The sequence below is a fragment of the Hippopotamus amphibius genome, chromosome 10 (genome assembly GCF_030028045.1).
Source record: "Hippopotamus amphibius kiboko isolate mHipAmp2 chromosome 10, mHipAmp2.hap2, whole genome shotgun sequence".
In the NCBI taxonomy this organism is placed as follows: Eukaryota; Metazoa; Chordata; class Mammalia; order Artiodactyla; family Hippopotamidae; genus Hippopotamus; species Hippopotamus amphibius.
Genome location: NC_080195.1, coordinates 48,273,798 through 48,296,167, shown reverse-complemented (window position 1 = coordinate 48,296,167; position 22,370 = coordinate 48,273,798). Strand labels below are relative to the sequence as shown.

At 43.6% G+C, this 22,370-nt stretch overlaps 1 protein-coding gene across 5 annotated transcripts in view; it reads left to right on the top strand.

Moving 5' to 3' along the window:
- KALRN (kalirin RhoGEF kinase) overlaps window positions 1-22,370 on the top strand; it is a 653,746-nt gene that overhangs the window by 259,717 nt on the left and 371,659 nt on the right. For all 5 annotated transcript variants that reach the window (XM_057696213.1, XM_057696214.1, XM_057696215.1 and 2 more), the window contains one exon: window positions 18,496-18,687. In XM_057696213.1, coding sequence (XP_057552196.1) covers window positions 18,496-18,687 — 192 coding nt within the window. The remainder of the gene's footprint in view (window positions 1-18,495; window positions 18,688-22,370) is intronic.

Sequence of the window (22,370 nt, the reverse complement as noted above, 5' to 3'; positions counted from 1 at the left end):
ATAAAAGACACACACTGGAAAAAGCAAGAAACAGAAAATGCCTATAGAGTGACCAGATATCAGATTCAATGATGATTTCAAAGTAGCCATCATAAATGTGTTTAAAAAAAAAAAAAACCCAAAACTAAAGAAAACTATAATTGAAAAAGTAAAAGTAGGTATGATGATGGTATCTCATCACACAGAGAATATCAATAAAGAGATAGAAATTATTTTTAAAAGTACCGAAAGGAAGTTCTGGAGTTGGAAAATACAATCACTGAAATGAAAAATTCACTAGAGGAGGTCAACAGTAGGTGAATTGGCAGAAGAACCTTGAATATAGAGCAACAGAAATAATGCAATCTGAAGAACAAAAAGAAAAAAGAATGAGGAAAAATGAACAGGGCCTCAGAAAAATGCAGGACATGATCAAATGTCCCATCATGTGCGTAATGGAAGCACTAGAATGAGAGGAGAGAAAGGAACAGAAAAAAAATTTTTTTAAATTATGGCTGAAATCTTCCCAAATATGAAAAAAAAAAATCTACAAAGCCAGGAAGCTCAAGGAACTCCAAGAAGGATAAAGGAAAGAGATCCACAAACAGATTCATCATGGTGAAAATACTGAAACCCAAAGATGGAGAAAATCTTGAAAGCAGCGAGAGAAAAATGAATTGTCACAGGGAAATTCCAATAAGAATAATAACTGATTTCTCATCAGAAACAATGGCGCCCAGAAGGAAATAGGATAATGTATTCAAAGTGCTTAAAGAAAAAAAAAACTGTCAGCCAAGAATCCCATATTCAACAAAGCTACTTTCAAAAATGAAAGTGAAATACAGATATTTCCACATAAACAAATACTGAGGAAATCTGTTGCTAAACAAATACTGAGGAAATTTGTTGCTAGCAGACACACCTTATGAAAAACAATAAAGGAAGTTCTTTATGGTGAAAGCAAGTAACCCGAGACAGTAATTTGAATCTATACGAAAAAGACATAGAGCACTGGGAAAGGAAATTATATAACTATAAAAGACTGTATACATGCAGATTTCTCCCTTCTCTTCATTGATTTAAAAACCCATTGTATAATATAATATGTATACAATGTACTACTGGGACTACAACATATAGAAATGTAACATATTTTCCAGTGACAACATAAAGGAGGTGAGTAAGCATAAAGCTGTGTAGGGCTAAGGAGATTACTCCAGATGGTAACTTGAATGCACAGGAACAAAAGAAAAGATGCAGAAATGATAAATAAGGTTACTATAACAAGAGCTATAAACTTGTATTTACTCTGCTTTCTTGTCTCGGCTTCTTCAAAAGACATAAAATTATAAAAAGTGATATAATCTAATGTTGGATTTATAACATTTATAAATGTAATATGTATAATAACATCACAAGAAGTGGGGAAAGGGAATAAAGCTATACATTTTAAAGTGACATTTTAATATCTCACTGGGATTAAGTTAGTATACATCTGAAGCTGATTCTAAGTTAAGATGTTCATGGTAAACCCTAGAACAAGAGCTAAGAAAATAACAGAAAATATATAGTGAAAAAAAGATAGCAAAGATATTAAAATGCCACATTATAAAATATTCACTTAATGCAAAAGAAAGCACTATAGAAAGAACAGAGGTATAAAGAAAGACATGACATAGAAAAAGTAAAATGGCAGACAGACATAAATCCAACTATATCAATAATGACAAAGAAATAATAAAGGGATTTCCCTGGTGATCCAGTGGTACAGAATCCTTCCTGAAATGCAGGGGAAGCAGGTTTGATCCCTGGTTGGGAACTAAGATCGCACATGCCGTGAGGCAACTAAGCCCATGTGCCACAACTGAGCCTGAGCACTCTGGAGCCTGTGTGCCACAACTACAGAGCCTATACACCCTGGAGCCCATGTGATACAACTAGAGAGAGAAAACCCGCATGCCACAACTGGAGAGAAGCCCACGACCTGCAACAAAGAACCTGTGTGCTGCAACAAAGACCATCGCAGCCAAAAAAAAAAGTAATTAAAAGGGAAATTAGAAAATACTTTGAAATGAATGAAGACACAGCATATCAGAACATATGGGCTGCAGCTACAGCAGTGCTTAGAGAGAAACGTTTAGCTGTAAATACCTGTAGTAAAAAAAGAAAAAAAGTCTAAATTAATATCCTAACCTTCCACCTTAAGGCACTAGAAAAAGAAGAGCAAACTAAGCCTAAAACAAACAGAAGGAAGGAAGTAATAGAGATTTGAGTGGAAATTAATGAAATAAAGAAGAAAAAAACAATGGAAAAAAATCAGTGAAACCAAAAGCTGGTTCTTTGAAAAGATCAACAAAATTGACAAACCTTTAGCTAGAATGACCAAGAAAAAAAATTACTGAAGTCAGAAATGAAGGAGGAGGACTTCCCTGGTGATGCAGTGGTTAAGAATCCCCCTGCCAATGCAGGGGACACAGGTTAGATCCCTGCCCCAGGAAGACCCCAGGAGCAACTAAGCCCATGTGCCACAACTATTGAGCCTGTGATCTAGAGCCCATGAGCCACAACTATTGAGCCCATGGTCCACAACTACTGAAGCCTGCGCACCTAGAGGCCGTGCTCCGCAATAAGAGAAGCCACCATAATGAGAAGCCCACGCACCACAACAAAGAGTAGCCCCCACTCACTGCAACTAGAGAAAGCCCGTCTGCAGCAACGAAGACCCAATGCAGCCAATAAATAAATAAATAAATTTATAAAAAAATAAAAAGAAATGAAAGAGGAGATATTACTACTGACCTTACAGAAACAAAAAGGATTGTAAAGGAATACTATAAACAATTATACACCAATAAATTAGATAACTTAGATGAAATGGACAAAAGCCCAGGCCCAGAGGGCTTTACTGCTGAATTCTCTCAAACATTTAAAGAGTTAATACTAATTCTTCAGAAGCTTTAAAAAAAAAGAGAAAAGGAAGGAATATTCCCAAATCTTTCTGTGAGGCCAGTATTACTTCGATACCAAAACCAAACAACATTACAAAAGAAAAGAAAGCTACTGACCAATATTACTTACGAATATGGATGTAAAAATTTCCAGCAAAATGCTAACAGCAAACCAAATCTAGCAACACATAAAAAGAATTATATACCATAACCAATTGGGAATTACCCCAGGATTGTGAGGTTGGTTTAACATCAGTAAAATAAAAAAATTAAATTATGTGATTATCTTAAAAGACTCAGAAAAACTGTTTGACAGAATTCAATAACCCTTCATAATAAAAAAACACTCAACAAACTGGGACTAGAAGAGGACTTCCACAGTCTGATAAAAGGCACCTACGAAAAACCCACAGCAAACATTATGCTTCGTGGTCAAAGCCTGGATACCCTCTCCCTAGGATCAGGAGCAGGACAAGGATGCCACTGCTAATTAACACTTGAAGTTCTAGCCAGGACAGGTATTCAGGAGAAAGAAGAGGTATCCAGATTAGAAAGGAAGAAGGAAAACTATCTCTGTTTTCAGATGTCATGATTTTGTATGTGTTAAATCCTAAGGCATTTACTATAAAATTATTAGAAGTAGTAAATTATTAGAACTAAAAAATGAGTTCAGATTTCAGGATATTTCTACACACTTACAATGAACAATCTGAAAGTGAAATTGAGAAAACTATTCCATTTACAGTAACGTTAAAAAGAATAAAAAACTTGGGAAAAATTTAACAGAAGTGCAGAGCTTGTGTTCTGAAAACTATGAAACATGGTTGAGAGAAATTTAGGATCTAAATAAAGGGATAAACATCTCATATTTATGGAGTGAAAGACGTAAACGTTAAGATGGCCATGCTCCCCAAATTAATATACAGATTCAGCACATCTCTATCAGAATCCTAGCTGGCTTCTTTGTAGACGCTAACTAGTGGATTCTAAAATTTGTATGGAATTGCAAGGGACCCAGAGTAGCCAAAATAATCTTTAAAAAGAACAAAGTTGGAGGACTCATATTTCCTGATCTCAAAATTTACCACAAAACCGCAGTAATCAAAATAGTGTGGTACTGGCATAAGTATAGACATGAAGATCAATGGGATAGAATTGAGAGTCCATAAATAAAGTCATATGTCTGTGGCCAACTGGTTTTTGACAAGGGTTCCATAACCATTCAATGTGGAAAGAATAGTCTTTTCAACAAATGGTGCCGGGACAACTGGATAGCCACGTGCAAAAAAAATGAACTTGGATCCTTACCTCGTACTACATAAAAAATAGATAAATTAGACTTCATCAAAATTAAGAACTTTTGTGATTCAAAAGTTACAGTCAAGAAAATGAAAAGGCAACCCACAGAATGGGAGAAAAAATTTGCAGATTGTTTATCTGATAAAGGACTTGTATCTAGAATCTATAATACAGGATAAGAGAATAAAGAACTCTTCCAACTCAATCACAGAAAACAAATAACCCAGCTGAAAAATGGACAAAGAATCTGAATAGCCATTTATCTCAAGAATATATACAAATGGTCAATAAGTGCATGAAAAGATGTTAGTCATGAGGGAAATGCAAATCAAAACCACGAGATATCTTTTCACATCCTCGAGGATGGCTATAATCAAAAAGTCAGATAATAGCAGATGTTGGTGACGACCTTGAGAAACCAGCATCCTGATACAGTGCTTGAGGGACTGTGACATGGTATGGCCATTTGGAGTACAGTCTGGCAGTTCCTGAAACCCTGTGACCCAGTGATTCAACTCCTGTGTACATACCCAAGAGAAATGAGAACCTGTGTCCATACAAAAGTCCATACGTTATATACACATTTAAGGAAATTAAACATAACCGAAAGGTGGAAACAACCCAATTGTCCATCGTCTCATGAATGTATAAACAAAATGTGGTATATACATACAATAGAATATTATTTGGCCGTAAAAGGGAATGGAATGCTGATACATGCTTTTAGTAAGTGAAAGAATTCAGTCTCAAAAGACCACATGTTTATATGAGTCCATGAACAGTCTAGAATAGGCGAACCTATAGGAACAGAAAGTAGTAGGCTTGGGATGGGCGGAGGATAGAGGAACAGTAGTGAAAGGAAAGGGTACAGGGTTTCTTTTGATGATGAAAATGTTGTACAGTTGACTGTGATTTTGGTTGCACATATCTGTATACTACATTCTATTACATTAAAACCCACTGAGTTGTATACACTGTTCCAATGGGTGAATTGTATGGTATGTGAATTATATCTCAATGCAACTGTTAAGAAGAAGGAGGGGGAGGAGGAGGAAGAGGAGAGAAAGACAGCTGGAGAGTGAATGTTTTGTAAATGGGTTCCCACTACCTTTAAGATATAATCTTAATGGTTAAAGAGAATGACCATGACAGAGCCTGGACACCCACTGTGGCGGTGGTGGCGAAGCTGAGATAGGAGGATCTGGGTGCACCACTTGGCACTCACTCACTGGTGTGTTCAACAGACTTCTGCTGTTGTGTTCTCTTTGCCCTTTGCTGGACACTAGGGACAGCAAGACTCTTAAGACACAAAGCTGTCTTCAAGGAGCTTGCAGTTTAGCCACCCATAAATTCATGTGCCTAATGTGAAGAGAATTTTGCCCACTAGGATATAAGCTCTTTAGGACAGAGCTTTGTTTCACTCACCCATATCTCCAGGGCCTGTGACAGTGTCTGGCACCTGGTAGGTGTCTAATAAATGCTTGTTGAATGAGTAGGATGTTAAGCATGCTACAGCATCTGTCACTAACCTGGAGCAGGGTTTGGCAGCCAGGATGCAGGACTGGGAAGGCATGGCCTTTACTTTTGAGAGAGCCCTGCAGGACATGACGTGAGCAGAAGCTGAACAGCCATGAAAAGAAGGGGCATGAGAGCAATGGTTTCCATCGGGGTGGGCCTGGGAACCAGCATGCTCACAGGTTCCCCAGGTGAGGCACAGTGAAGTCCAAGAACCACTGGATGGTCTTGTAAGTTCCTCCTGACCTCAAGCATCTTTGTTTCTGAGGTTCTCCTCCTAAAGATGAAAGTAAAGCCCTTAAAATGTGTGCTTCCCTGACAAGAATGAATGTGATCCAGTGTTTTCTGTTAACACTGAGATTCCCTAAGGCAGGCCTTCTAAGGAAACCTGTGCCTGTAGGATGCTGCACGTGTCACCAGCCAGCCCTATTCTTAGTAATCGACTTGAACAGGATGCTGTGTTTGTATCTCCACAAGCAGCCTTGTGGGTGGAACTTCCCTTTTCTTCCAGCTCAGTAAGGGGATTAGGTTTATCTTCTGATCTGCTCAGGATGCATTTGTGACCCTTGCTCTTGGCACCGTTGTCAGCATTGGAATTGTCCTAAGGAGAAGGCGTGTGCTTTCAGCTAGGCCCGGTGAAGCTGGTGCACGTGTCTAAGGCAGCAGTGTGTCATGCTGATGGCCCACTGGAGTCACCTGGGGAGCTTTGACAACACACCACATCTGGACCCCATGCCCTGGACTCTGATTTAACTGTGCTGGAATGTCTCCCAGGAAACCTGTACAAGGTGGAGAACCAGTCTGAGAATCACTGGACCAGGTGGAGAAAATAAGCCAAGTGACATTATCCCTGTAGTCAAGCGCTAAAGCTCTTGGATAATTAGCCTGTGGAGTTGGAGGACTTCCTTCAAGGTCAGGAGTATCCAGAGAGAAAGAGTATCTGTCTTTACTGTCTGTTCCTTGCTCCCTACTCCAGCTTCTCCAGGTGCCCTGTTTTCCTTTACCCACTGGAGTCTAATCAGCCGTGTTTTGGGGATTGGCTCCTATTCAAACCAGAAACAGAGGGAAGCTCCTTGGCCTAGGCCAAGCATCACTTGGTATCACTCAGTATCACCCGTGCACAGTGCAGGCTCCCCTTACCTGCTGCCCGGTCACGTGGCCTGGGTTCCTTCTGAAAGGCTTCTCTGAGCTGACCTGCAGGGCTTGGCTGACCACACAGATTTCCGACTCATGGCCGACACTGGCCTGGTTCAGCCTTCTCTCCCGATCATTCACCCCCTCTAGGGCCCAGATGTCCCCCCTCTTCCCCCTTACTCCTGGTTCTCTGCCCAGCACCCCGGTACCTCTTTTCTAGCTTCAGTCCCCTGCTCTTGGAAGCCCTCTGTCAGCAAGTTCCTTGCCCTCAGGGTGTTTGCTGTGCTCTTTAGGTGTTTGCCCCCTGAGCCTTGTAGCTTAATTTACTCACACACTTTGACAGCCTCACATGCAGCCAGTGCCTGTTCTCTGCCAGGTCTGTAGCTGCCAAGGAGTTAATTTGTCTGAAATTCAGCCAGAGCTGACTCATGCCTCTTCTCTGAGGTCTCCTGGAGCTGAGTGAAAGGCATGACATGGTCTGTGAAACCTAGCACGTCAGATGAGGTCATGTACACGAAAGGGCTTAAGCTGTACAGCACGACACAAATATGAATAAGCAGAGGCAACATCGCGTGTGTCTTTCTGGGGTGTGGCTGGTGACCGACCAGGAGCACCAGACGAGGGACAGAGACTGATCAGGGACAGACAGGCAAGATGTTTGCAGATCAGCGGATTCAAGAACTGAGAGGTCAGGACTAGATAGGCAGATGAGAAGGAAGCAGCACAAAAGGCAAACAAATGGTGGTCAGAGTTCGAGACACAACCAGAGGCCCCGAAATGAGGAAGAGCTAAAGGATTTCCATCGGCAACTTCTTTTGGTTCTACTCTGCCTGGATTATTGTAGTAGCTCCTATCTGGTCTCCCTGCTTCCACCTTTGTTTCCTCACAGTCCATTCTCAACATCGCAGCCCTAGCCATCCTGCCAAAAGTGTCACTGCTGCGCTCAGAATGCTTTAATAGCTTATCCTCCTGAGGATAAAAGCTGACGTCCCTTACCGTGGCTCTGTGTGGTCTGGGCCCCCGTTACCCCTCCAGTTTCCTCCTCTGCCACCTCCTCGTCTGCTGTAATCGCCCTGGGCTTCGTGCTGCTTCTCGAACGCGCCAAGGTCCTTCCTGCTTCATGACCTTTGCCCCTGCTGTTTCCACGGCCTCTTCCTAGCTGTTCATTCTCTCACTTCATTCGGGGCTAAGCTCTGGTGTCGCCCTCGATTTCAGGGCTCAGACTGCCCTGCCCTCCCTATCCTAAGTAGCACTTCCCAGCCCATCATGCTCTGTCCTTTTCCCAGCTGTATTTTGTATAGCACTGAAGTAAGAAATACATAGTAGATATTACCTTATTGGCTGATGCTTCTAAATGTGAGCTCCATGAGCACAGGAGTTTTGTCTGCCTTGTTTCCTCTTGCACAGTGCCTTGCATTTTTGGATGAATGGCTGAATAAACAAATAGGATAGCAAATTTAAGACTCTGAGAATAAATCAAGATATCGAGCAAAGGGGCAAAGAATTGCCTTAATCCTGAGCTTTACTGTAGTTCTGTGGAGACAGGAACCTGTTCCCCAACATGACTGGCTTTGGATTTACAGGTAGAGGTTATTCCTCCGGGGATGAGAGGACAAGAAAAGTCCACCTGCCAGGCTCCTGCCCATTCTGGAGCTGAGCTATTCTGAGAACTCCAAGAGCAAATCAACAGCTCCAGTGGGAAGGCTTCAGAGAATTGGAAATTCTTACTGAATTCTCTCTCCAGGAGCCCTATTTTTCTGGGATAGGAGTTTTTGAATCTTCAGGAGCAATTTCTCTTCATCATCTCCCTTCTCCCCCGAGGGACATCTTTGGCCAGCTCAACTCCTGTCACATTTACGGCGAAAGAACATGGGCACTTGGTGCGAACCATGGCTCTGTTTCTTTCCTAGTTTTGAGATCATAGGCAAGTTATTTCAACTTCTCAGAGCCTCACTACCTCATCCATAAATGGGGGATAGTGATAGTACCTCTGCCAGGGAAGCTGTAAGGACGAAATGTGCTCATGCATTCTAAGCACAACATTTGGGATGATGTTATGCTTGGCAGGTGTTCAGCTCTTGTCATCGTCAGGGTCAGAAGTGCTAGAAGAGACAATTCTCCTTGTTCGGGACAGCTTCTCACAGTTCCCATCTATAGAGCATCTCAAACTTTAGCGTGCACGTTTATCGCTTGGGACAATCTTGTTAAGATGCAGATTCGGATTCAGAAGATCGGGAAGGGGCCTGAGATACCGCGCTTCTAACCAGTTCCCAGGTTGTGCTGATGCCACAGACCAAACTCTGAATAACCAAGAGAAACACAGGAAAAAGGCCTGAGAGAGAGAATGCTGGTGAATGTGTTTCTGTGAAGTTTTATAGCCTCTGATTCCAACCTTGAAGGCAGCCTGAAATTACTACATCCTAACCCAGAAGAGCTACACTGTTTCCAGCCTCTTTCCCTGCTGGTGTCCCTGAATCTGATTCCAGCTGATACTCATCCCTTCCTACCATTTCAATCCCGCAATGATGCTTCATACAAAGACACTCACCCTTTTAAGGAGGCTTCACTCGGAGCTGAGAGAGGAGAGAGCGAAGGTTTTCTCTTTTACTTAAATCTGCTCCTGGGTTTCCTTGGCCCTCGGACATGTGGCCAGGCGTTTGTCTTCATGGCTGCTTAATGATTTGTAAGGCAATTGCTGGAGGAAACATTGCTACAGCAAGCCAGGCGAGAGAGATGGGGATTCACGGGCCAATATTATCTTTGCAGAGCACCAGGGCTGTTCCAGCTTCTTTCCTCTCTCTGCCCAACAGTGACAGATGGCTTCCACATGGTTTGACCTCCTGTTTGGCCAGATCTGACCAGATAGTCATCCATCAGCTGCCCTGTTTGGCCCCCTAGAGGGCACCCTGTGGTTGGAGGGAGGCAGAAGTTAGAGGTTTCGTTTAGCGCTCACCACATCTCATGGCTGTCGTAGTAGAGTTTCAAGCATGGACACTTCTGATTCCAGATGTTACTGTCCTGGTGTCCATATGTCTCGAGGTGGGATCAGCAGGTTTACATGGTAATGTTCCACTAATTAATCACAAGCTGATGCTTTAGCAGCTTCAGGCCTCAACGCAAGCTTGGTGCTAGCAACGAGGTAAGCAGTACATATGGTGCTGTTAATCTGGAAAAAGGAGGTGAGGCTCAGCTTGTTTCCATTTCTTTGGCACAATCTCTTTATTACTGACTCTGAATGTTACTCATGAAGCCTCTGAAAGCTGTATAGGAAAACCTCCAAATAATTCTCCTCATGGCTCTCTTTGAGTGTTACAAAACAAAAACTTAAACTACTATTATCTGCAGGGCATGAGAAAAGGTAGTATAAGCAGAAGGATCGTGCAGACTAGAAATCGGGAGACCTGAGTTTAATCCCAGTTTGCCTCTCTTTTTGTGACTTTGAACACACCACTTAACTGATTAAACAGATTTGTTAAGCACCTACTAGGTAGAACTTGGCTTCTACAAACTTTAAACAAAGTGTGTTTATATTCTTTTCCTTCTTAAAGCATAATTTGCTCACTGAAACTTGCCTGTTTCACTTGTATATGAATTGTACTTTACTTGTAAAAAAATAAAAATGCTTTACCAAAGTAAAAAGATACGGGGACATTTGAATGATTACAGCCTTCATGGAATGCAGCCTGACCAAATCTATGAAAATAAAAGATACTTTAAAATAATTTTTAAAACTAAAAAATATTTAAAACACCAAATCTGTTGTTGCCTTGGCCCAAAAGTTCATTTGGTTTTAAGTAAAAATAAAAGACATTTTTCATTTCCACCAAGAACTTTATTGAACAATGTATTAATTGACTGAATGAACTTTTTGGCCAACCCAGTAAACTTAAAAATACACCGCAATCCCTAGCATTATTTGTAAAGGGAGAAAACCCCAAAGGCAAAAACTAGAAATAAACGTGTCTCAATAAAGAGAATGAGTTTGGTGAAAGTAGAAGTTTGAACATAAATTCCCCCTTAGCTCCATCACTCATAGACATTTTTCATGTGAATTTTTTTTAAGCTCTTTATTGGAATAGAATTGCTTTACACTGTTGGGCCATTCTTTGCTGTACAACAGAGTGAATCAGCTGTATTTATACATATATTCCCATATCTCCTCCCTCCCACAACTTCTCCCTACCCTCCCTGTCCCAGCCCTCTGAGTCATCACCCATCATCGAGTTGATCTCCCTTTGTTATGTAGCAGCTTCCCAATAGCTGTCTGTTTTACATTTGGTAGTGTGTGTATGTTAATGCTACTCTCTCGCTTCATCCCGGCTTCCCCTTCACCGCCCCCCACCCCTCCCCGTGTCCTCAAGACCATTCTCTACATCTGCATCTTTAGTCTTGCCCTGTCACTGCGTTTATCTGTACAGTTTTTTTTAGATTCCATATATATGAGTTAGCATACGGTATTTGTTTTTCTCTTTCTGGCTTACTTCGCTCTGTATGACAGACTCTAGGTCCATCCACCTCACTACAAATAACTCAATTTCATTCCTTTCCATGGCTGAGTAATATTCCATTGTATATATGTGCCACATCTTCTTTATCCATTCATCTGTTGATTTAGGCATTTAGGTTGCTTCCATGTCCTGGCTATTGTAAATAGTGCTGCAGTGAACATTGTGGTACATGTTTCTTTTTGGATTATGGTTTTATCAGGGTATATGCTCAGGAGTGGGATTACTGGGTCATGTGGTAGTTCCATTTTTAGTTTTTTAAGGAACCTCCATACTGTTTTCCATAGTGGCTGTACCAACTTACATTCCCACGAACAGTGCAGGAGGGTTCCCTTTTCTCTGCATCCTCTCCAGCATTTGTTGTTTCCAGATTTTTTGATGATGGCCATTCTGACCAGTGTGAGGTGATACCTCATTGTGGCTTTGACTTGCATTTCTCTAATGATTAGTGATGTTGAGCATCTTGTTATGTGTTGTTGGGTCTATATGTCTTCTTTGGAGAAAGGTCTATTTAGGTCTTCCGCCCATTTGTGGATTGGGTTATTTGCTTTTTTGGTATTAAGCTGCATGAGCTGCTTGTATATTTTGGAGATTAATCCTTCCTTTGTCAATTGTTTCGTTGGCAAATACTTTCTCCCATTCTGAGGGCTGTCTTCTTGATAGACAGTTGACGTTTTGACCTGGGAGGGAAAGGGCTGGGGGATAAAATAATGTATATTTCCTCTGTAGAGTTTTAAGAACATTTTCCCCCAATTTATATATATGCATATATACATATATAACCTCAACATTACTTTTTAAAAAAGCTTCTCTATACACAAGAGAATTAAGATGAGAAAAAGACCCTAAAGAAAAGCCTCCCCCCACCCCACTGCAACCATGCACATCTAGTACAAAATAGCATTCAATAACCTTTGGGTGTGCTTCCCTGGTTTATATAATGTTTTTCTCAGCTGAGGCTGTACTGTTTATATACTTCTATATTTTACATTTTGGTTTAACGTTCAGTTTTCATTTGACCCGAATGATTTTGCTGAGTACCCTGGCTCCTAGCAGGTAGTTTGCCTGGCCTCCCTCCCTGGACTTTTGGATTTGAGAAGACAAGGTCTCCAGGGCTTGTCTAGAGGACTGAGCTCTTTTCAGGAAAGTGGCCCCTCCGTGATAGCTGGCGCCTTCTGTGATGATCTGACAGATCACAACTTCTGTTTTCACGATGATAGTTTAAAAGCTGCAGCCCCATTGAGCAGAATGGAATTGAGAGCCCTGTGCCCAGGACTCACCCCTTGCGGAGATGAGACAGCTCTTCAGTGCCTCCCCGCTCTGTTCTGGAGATGAGGATGAGAAACGTCCCCCCTCCCCGGGACTACAAAGTGGCAGGCCCCCAGGTGACAGGCTTCAGCCACCTTCTGCAGTGTGGTCAGTGATAAGGACATGGATCTGTCCCCTTGTATGAACACGGGACATTCCCACTTCTGGGTGCTGTGTGTGGCTCACACACGTCAAGGTGGTGGGGACACCTTCAGGAGGCTATCCCAAGAGACAATGACCTCTACTTTTCCAACTTCAGGTTGAAAGGGCATGGCTTACACGGAGCTCGTCACTCACTGGCTGATTCTGAATTTTCCCACCTTTCTGGGTCAAAGAAAGACGCGTGGACAGTTCAGGGACCCAGACCCTTGAACCCTAGGGGAAGGGCATCTGCCAACACAGGGCCTCCAGTTGGCAGGGTGGTGGCCTGACAGGCAGGTAGGGCAGCTTTGCCTGCTGTGGGGCTGGGCCTGTGGGGCAGGCTCCTGTGCAAGGGACTCTTCCTCGGGAATGGTAGGGGACCTTGTGGCAAGCTCTCTGTGAAACACAGGGGGACTCTGGACTCATGGGAATGTTTATCTCTAGTTGAATAGTTGATAGATTTTTCTTTTGTTTTACGTTTTACTAACACTTTGATTTGGTTTGCTCTTAACAGTGTGCTGGACTTGGATGTGGGGAAAGATACGACATTCTCTGAGTTCTCAGTTATTCGCCAGGCACCTGACTGGATAGTCTCTGTTACCTCATGTAACCCACAGGAGGGATTTTATGATTCAGGGTGGGGACCTATGACCACAGGAGCATAAAATTCGCTCCTGATTTTAGGAGTGAAGTGAATGGGATTCAAATAATATACCTACTCAGAAACGATCTGCTCTTACAATCAGTCCCTGACACAGACCCTAGGGTTACCAAAATGATAGCTTGCATCAAATGATTATTTCTAGAAGAATCAGTATCTCTTTCAGAGAATACCACATAAGAGACTACACTTAAAGAGAAAACTTAGCTAAGTTTTTAAGTGGAAAGTTATCATTATCTTGCAAGCAACTTTGCATGTTTTTGTAGCCAGTTAGGGCAGCAAGGAGCCAGGTTCAAAGTGAGAGCCTTTGGCAGGGCTGAAAACTTTCATCAAATTCTGCCAAGTGATTCTTTCAGCAAAATGACTCCGTTCCATCAATTGCAGTTAATCACAGCAGGAGACAAGACCTCAGGAGAAGGGGCCAGCCATCCACCCTGTCATCTCCAATTAATGACCGCAGGCCTGAAATGAGAAAACAGAATTTTGTAGGCAACAAAAGTATGGGTAGGGTGTACATATAGAGGGTTTTGAGTTAGCAAGATTTTGCTGGAATTTAGTTATTTTTCCCATTTGTGACCAAAAGGATAGGAGGAAAGCCTTTGAGGGGAGACATTTGAGGGGAGACAGGGGGTGGGGTGGATGAAGCAGCAAACCAGTCTGCAGGTAGACTGCATTTTGCAGGGTAGATGGTGCTTAAACCTTGGACAATGCGATACGCTGAATAAAGATAATAATAAAAGCAGCACTGATATGGTGGGGGGTTTAAATTCATAAAGCAGTTTTGAGGTAAGGGTTTAAGAAAATCCTCACTAAGCCGGAATTATTGGTCATGTTGTTGACTTCTGGCCAGGGAAGCTGGTTAGTCTAGGCCGCTCGGCTCAGGGGAAGGGGCTGCAGAGAAGAGGGGGAGGGGAGCAGCTGGCCCTTGGTCACCAGCTCAAGCCGTGGCCCTGGCATGACAGGGCAGAGAGCAGAGCCGGGCTGTGGGGCTGAGGCACATGGATGGCCGAGGCTGGGCTACGTGTACCTCCGGGGTGGGCTGCACTGCTCTTCTTGGTCCTACTCCACACAGGCATCCCTTTGCCAGCCCTTTAGAGAACAGAGCAGTTTTTTGAAAGCATAAACCACATCATGTTACTCTTCTGTTTAAAAGCTTCTTATTGCACATGGACACTTGACACGTCAAGCTACCCTTGTTGCTTCAGTTTCTGCCCCACCTCCTCCATAGAAAAGGGTCTGCAGAGGGGAATGCATTTAGTCAGTATTCCCGCAGGCAGTGGAGATGAAACAGAAGAAGACTGTGACCTCCTAAGTCCTGTGTTCAATCTGGGCACCCTTCATGAACAGGGTACACCTAGAGGCCGGGTTATTTGTCACCTACACTGCTTACTCAGAAATGGAGTGTCTGAGATTTTAGTTCAACTCTTTCAACTTATAGATGAGGAGGCTGAGGCACAGAGGAGGTAAGTGACACCTTGAGTGAGTGCCAGGGCTGGACCATTCTGACTCACTCCCGACTCCTGGCCTAGCAACATTGATGCCCTTGACTGATGGGCAGCTCTGCAGCTGGAAGGGCACTGAAGGCTGGCAGGGAAGAATGGCAGAGCCAGACAGATGGGAGGGAGTGGAGGAGGCAGCTGGTAGAAAATGGAAAGGCCGTGAAGAGTCAAAATACCCATTACCACTGGCCACGTCCCCAGGACAAACATGAGTGCCAGATGCTCTGTAACAGAGGTGTACACAGTGGCACAGAAAACTACATGGAGGGATTGACCAAAGGCCACGGCATGTCATTTTTGCCTAACGTCTAAGCACCCTGTTTACTCAGACTCTTAACCTTGCTCTGTCCTTTTAAATCACGTGAGACCTTCTCTGCCATTCCTCTCTTGTCTTTTGGTTAGTGACTCCAGTCTAGAATCTGTCTGCCTATTTGTCTCAGGCTCCAGGCTGGAGGGAGGTAGAGAAGGTGATGATGAACTTGGGCCACGCGCCTTGCCTGCAGCGTTTCGCTGTTCTGCAGAGGGGCTGCAGAGAAGAACAGTGAGCAGATCCAGAAGTCACCATTATATTTATGCCTCTTTTGTGAGGAATACCGGCTCTACTTCTTGTGTGAAGCATAATCATATGTTAGCTTTAGTAAGACATCTTTCTGCCCACCGATAAGGAAACAGAAAGGCATTTACTGTGCTAGTCTCTAGAATGTGAAATGTAAGCTGTGGTCTTTTTTTGTTTGTTTATTTTTAGCTTTCATTTATGATCACAGGCTTAAGGGTTGAAGGGGGCCTTGGAGGACCGCCAGCCTCACCACCCCCTTCTGTGTGGGAAGCCCCTTCTCAACATCCTTGCCAGTGGTTCAGATCCCTTCCCTCTGCATCCCCACTGCAAGTTGCCTCTACCTCTGTCATAACACTTACTTCATTTTGCATTAAATTACAGTTATTTGAGGACTTTTTAAAAGCCTCAGTGGTGAGTCCCTGAGGGCAGGAATCCTGTCTCTTTCCTCTTTGATCTCCCACGGCCCCCAACACAGAGCCCGGCCCACTCTCCATAAATATTTGAAGGGGTGACAAGGTGTTAACAGCCTCCAGAGGCAGCCATAGTTCGACATCCCTAATAGCTAGAAAGTTCTTCCTAAAAGTGGGCAGAAACGTGCCTCCCCGAGTTCCCTGTGGGGAGGGGGTGCAAACAGGCCGTGATGACGAAGGGCCAGGCACCCACACGATGTACACTACACACCCTGGACACAGGCCAGGCCCTGCTCTTCCTGCTGTTCGTGCTGCCCTTCCGGCAAAGGATGGAAAGGTCCTTCCCAGGACAGGAAAACCCAACAACACCAGGTAGATCTGGGTAAATGTGTGTGGGTGGAGAGGGTTTCCAGAATTTGAATCCAGTTTGGAAGGACAGCTTTATTAGATGTTGTCAACGTCCCACTCATATCCTCTCAGTCCTCCCTGAGGGTCGTCTGCAGACGGTTCCCGTACACAGCGACAGCTTCCTGTGTTTCTCTGCCCATGGTCACTCTCTGACCTAGGGAGTGTGCTTGGCCTGTGTGTAGGTCAGGCTGGAGATGCCAGGGAGTAACTTCAGGAGGGACCTTCAACCATGAGCGATGGGACTTAGGCATAAATATCCCAGATCCCTCATCTCCCAGTGGGACACTAGGAAGTGTGTTCTACACAGTCTCTCAAAGGTTTCAGGAGGGATGACCCCCAAATGCTCACAGCAATAACCCCCTAATGAACACATCCTTTCTTTCTTTTTCTCCCTTTCCTCTCTGACTTGCCTACTCCCTCCCTGTGCTTCCCAGATAAACAATCTGTCCCAAATCCTTGTTTCAAGGTCTGCTTTGGGTGGAACCCAAGCAGGAAATTTGGTGGAAATCCAAAGGTTAGTCCCTTGGAAGACAGAACTATTAAAATTAGTATATGCCTTCCCCCCACCCATTTCTTTCCTTCTATTTCTAACTCAGAGTTGGTTTTTCTGTCAGTTCTATAAATGGAGTTTAATTTTAAGAAGAATCTGTGTCCTAACTCAGAAAACAGGACTGATACTGATTCCTAAATCTTTGAAGGATAGTTATTTCAAATAATAAGAGTTAGTAATATTCTAGTTCTATTCAGGAAACGTACTATGTCAGAAAGGTCTCAGGCCAGACTAAAGAAAGAGGTTACGCATGGGGGGTCATTGGCCATTGGGATGGATTTGTGTTCAGGTGCTTCACTTAACCTCTTAAACCTCCACAGAGACCCTTTAAATGAAGAGAGACCTTACCAACCTGGCTGAGACTTGGGCTGGAATGCTTGAGGTGGGGACAGTGAATATGAATGGGGACCATGAGGGAGGAGGGAAAGGAAAATAAAGAACCTTCATTAAACTTACCCATGATTAAGGAGCTACTGCGGAGCTAATAGAGCCAAGAGAAAATGCCGTTACTGAAGAATATTTATTATCACATGAGAGGATTCGTAACAGAGAACAAAGGTGTGCAAGCAACCTGCCGCCCTAGTCCTTCTTCAGACAGACACTGTGTGAGTCAGAAAAGCTCCCTGTAGGTGCCACAATATTACTTGGTTGTTTTGACACATCAGACAATTAATAGGAGGTAGCCGTTAAAGATCACCATGCTCACTACTGTCTTTGTCTGTGGGTTTTTTTTTTTTTTCTTTTTCCTTTTGTCCTGTTTCTTCCTGTAGAGTTTTCTGCTGGCCTAGTAAGAAATGACATACATGGTCATGAATTTTTAATTGACAATCAAAGATGGGAATGAGAGTAAACAAAAAACAGGGTGAGAGGAGTCAGCAGGGCCAAGAGAGCCCCACAGGTGGCTTCTCGGGGTCAGGTGGGGAGATGCACCTGCATCACACAGGGATAAGAAAGGGCTCCACAGATCTTATCTGTAACGTGGCCATTGTGGCTTCGTGTGCTCTCTCTAGTTTTTCACCTGCTCTCTTGGTGAGGGTCCGAGCAGGGGGCAGCACAGTCTTCACTTGGTGGTAGGAAGATGTGTCGCCGTCCTGCGCCGTGTGTCCTTTGCCCTCTCTGCTGAGCGCTGCTGCCCTGTTGTCGTCGGCAGTGATGCCCTGGGACGGCTCTCTCCTGAGTTGAGAGAGGCGCATTCGCCTTCTCCGGCTTCGTCCTGGTCTGAGCCGTTGCTTCCGGAGAGAAACTCTTAGAAGCAGCGTGCTGTCCCCGTGGCATGACCTCGTAAGATAATGTGAGGATTATTGAGGTAGTCCATGTGGAGTGACTGCATTCAGGGGCATTAACAGTTGGCACAAAAATACACTGGTCCTCAGAACGAAAGGGCTCAGGTACTGTACCCGCCACCTGCTGAAAGTGTGTGATGTAAACAAAGACCTCCTTTGGGCCCAAAATGGATCTGCTAATGTGGCTGATACTAGCCTCTCTGGGGCTGCCTATTGTGGGTGGCCTCCTTCCCACGTCCTCGCCCACCCCAGAGTGCTCCGCCTGCCCCACTAAGCGCCCGCCCTCGCTTGCTTCCCAGAACGCTTATGTCAACATCAACCGCATCATGTCCGTGGCTTCCCGCCTCTCGGAGGCTGGTCACTACGCCTCGCAGCAAATCAAGCAGATCTCCACACAGCTCGACCAGGAGTGGAAGAGCTTTGCGGCCGCCCTGGACGAACGCAGCACCATCCTCGCCATGTCTGCTGTGTTCCATCAGAAGGCTGAGCAGGTGAGGCCGAGGGAGTGGCTGCAGCTGGTGGTGGTGGGAGGCGGGGGGCCGGGGCAGGGCAGCTGGAAAGATGTACACGGAAGCGTAGAGAGCCCCTTCTCTCTTTCTGGAATACCGGAGACCCTGCTGAGCAGTTTTGACGATAACCCATGTTCTACCACTGTCACGGCCCCCGTGTACACAAAGAGACAGGGGTAACTCTTGGCGGCTTTGCTTGACATTCAAACAGGAAGGAACCCACAGCCTGTTCACATTCTGCTTAGGAGTTTATTGGGTGTGTGTGTGTGTGTGTGTGTGTGTGTGTGTGTGTGTGTGTGTGTGTGTGTGTGTGTATGTGTACTGCTTAGTTTGCATTCCATGAGCATAGACTGAAGGGGTGAAACTAAACTGATCATTGAGTCCTGAGAACAGGGGGAAACTAATTTTACATGAAGCATTTGCTGTGGCTAATAATCACGTAATAATAATATGGTGGACAGAAACAGTAATTGTTGCCATTTACGTCCTGGCTTTGCCCAGTGACGTTACTAACCCACTTTACAGAGAGGAGCAGGGAAGCTCAGAGAGATTAAGTCACCTGCCTAAGAGCCAGTGGCGTGTAGGAGCTGACTCCAACTAGCTTAGGGAGAGCACCTGGTTAAATTTTCAGGAATTTTATGAGCTGGTTGTTAAACATAGCCGTTACTTTAAATTATGTAAATTTAAATTAAATATATCACATTTAAAGCAAAGGTAATGAATACTCAAAACTCATCATTTTCAATTATTTTACTAGATTTTATTATTTTCTATGCTCTTGAGAGTATTTCTATCTATATTCTATTCTCTCTCTCTCTCTCTCACACACACACACACACACACACACACACACACACACACACACACACAACAATAAACTACTAAGCAGAATGTAAAGAGGCTCTGGGTTCCTTCCTGTTTGCATGTTAAGCAAAGCCACCAGGAGTTACCGCCGTCTCTTTGTCAGTATTTGTGTCTGTGGTGGAAACAGTGTACAGTTGTGTGCCACTGACCACCTCTTCCCAACTCCGCGTTTGGTAATGTCGCAGTGGTAGCCTGAAATAGGCCAAGATAGCAGTTTTACACCATGGAATTCATCATGTTACAAACCAGCGCTTGATTTGTTGTTTTATTGATTGTCTAGACTCTCAAGAAAATGAGAGAGAAAATAATTTAAAATGCAGGTTAAGCCTAAAAATGTACCCTGTGTATAGCTATTACATTGTGACTAGAACACAAAATTAAGGAAATATTCTTCTGATATTCAAAAACTATCATTTCATCCAGCAATGAAATCACTTAAAATCACTGACGAACGAGTAATGTTCTGACCTAAGTCTCTAGGTGTTTTTCGCTTTTGTCTTACACCTTAACAACAGTGGAAATATCAACAGCTTTTGTGCTAGAACTATATGTTTGTCATTTACAAACAGGAGCATCTGTGAGAATCCATTTGTTACATGGAATTCATCATAAGCATTTATGTGTTACTATTTGTAAATTATGGGCTACACAGCTTTTATAGCAGTAAAGTTTATAACACACTTGTGTGTGTATATACACACACATACAGGCTGGTTATTAAAAGTTTATTAATATGTGCTTGTGAAAACCACAATTAATCTATAGGCCTCTGGGATCAGGTGTGTCTTACATTAAAGCCTATGGTCTTAACCTCTAAATTTCTTTCTTTGTATGACATTTGTGTAGCTCACAGATAATATAGAGTCAGACACAAATATGTCATACCTTCAATCTCTTCCTCTGCTACCCACCTAACATGGAAGGTGGGCTGGAGTAGTTGAAAAAGTCTAGGTTTTGATGTCAGACACAGGTAGGTTCTAATCATTAACTCTCAGGCAAATCACTTCACCATCCTGAGCTTGTTTCCTCATCTCTAATGTGGGGATGATGGTAAATCTCACAGCGCTGTTATAGGGATTAGAGATGGAATATATTAGGTGCTGAGTGTGTTTTTTAAGTGGTAGACATTATTACTGCGGTATTTGTTCAACACACTATCTTGGTATCTTTGTATTTCCTCCACCTGTGTCTGTTTCTATCTGACACCTTCCCAAAGACTAAAATGCTTGTATTATAAGTCAAGAGTAGCCTTTTTCGTCATTTTTTTAAGATGATAGTGGTAGTAGCTGAGAATATGCACGTCTGATCTGTTCTCTCTTCAACCTTATTACTTGCACACTTTGTTCAAGGTTTCTCCAGATTGGCAAGGGAGATTCAATGCCTCCTTCTCTGTCTCTCTGTCTTTCTCTCCTTGAGATGACCATTTTGAGGGATCTGCTATAGGACTCTGGTTAGAGTACTACAAAGAAATCCCAAAGGCCTTGAAGAGGTGCTCTCCCCACGACTGACACATCCTGTGAAGTTACTTTCAGGTTCTATATAAAATGGTTGTTGATGGAGCAAAGAAGCTTCTGAGATATTAGCAAGCACATGCAATCTGATACAGGGTGTCACCCAGCACTCTTCCAGGATTGTTAGGAGATGGCTTAATTGCGATAAAAACATACAGAATGAAAAATCAACCACCACAGCCAACTGGCTAAGGACTGAATGCTGACATGATACCAAGGGGAGAACTCAAGCAGTTGTAGAAACACAGTACCTGAATTGAGAGCAACTGGAGGAGTCAACTTCTATTGGCCGTTTCCTGACTTAGTTTGGATGAGAAGCAATTTTATTTGTATCTATTTTTAAATGCAATTTCTCAGGTATTGCCAGTCCTTCAGGGAAACTCATAAACCATGCTTCTTTTTAGCTGGAAAACACACACACACACACACACACACACACACACACACACACCAAACAACAGATTCAAAGCTATTTTTTCAATGCGTTTATTTAGGCCGCTCTTTATTGTCCTCAGATGGGCTGTTCTAGGCAATGAGATAAAAAGGTATTTAGGCAATTAATTTAAATGGAGCTGTGCACCCAGGCAAGAAGAATCGCAGACAGAACCATTCCAGACTGTTGGGTGAAGAATTATTTGCATTTTAGAGGTGTATTTTCCACCCAATAAATCTGAGTGATTTCAGTTAGCTCACCCTTTGTGCATGGAGACCTGTAGTCTTCCACAGTTATTAATTTTAATTTCTAAATAATTTGATGTCTGTCAAGACCTATATCTATATATCACATCCCAGGAGCCACTCTAGACACAGTACAGTCTGTCCCCCTAAGCTGCCCTCCTCTCCTCTACTCCTTGGGGTTTGGACCCAACAGCAGTGATCTTGTTGAGTGTTAATCTCCATCCCCTGTGGGCATGGTCTCTGCAGGTTCCCTGGGGCACCGCTGGGGCCTGTATGAGGTGTTCTTTGCTCCTCTTCACAGCTCGATGTCCACACACTGTAAAGCGCATGTGTGGAAGCATCCCATTTCATTGTATGTGGTCTCTCACATGTGCCTGTGGGCGTGCACAGAACAAGAAGCTCTCACGTACACATGGAATGTAGACAGCTGTTTGCACACCTGTATTTTATACTCAGTGTGTGGATATAACCTGTTGAACATGAAGACAGCTCCCATCCCCAGCAGTTTCATAATAGTCATCTTTCTTTGTGGAAACCACACTTCCTAAACAGGTACTTGGTGTTTGTAGAATTAAAGAAAACACTCCCCCCTCTGCAGTGGTCTCTGAAGGC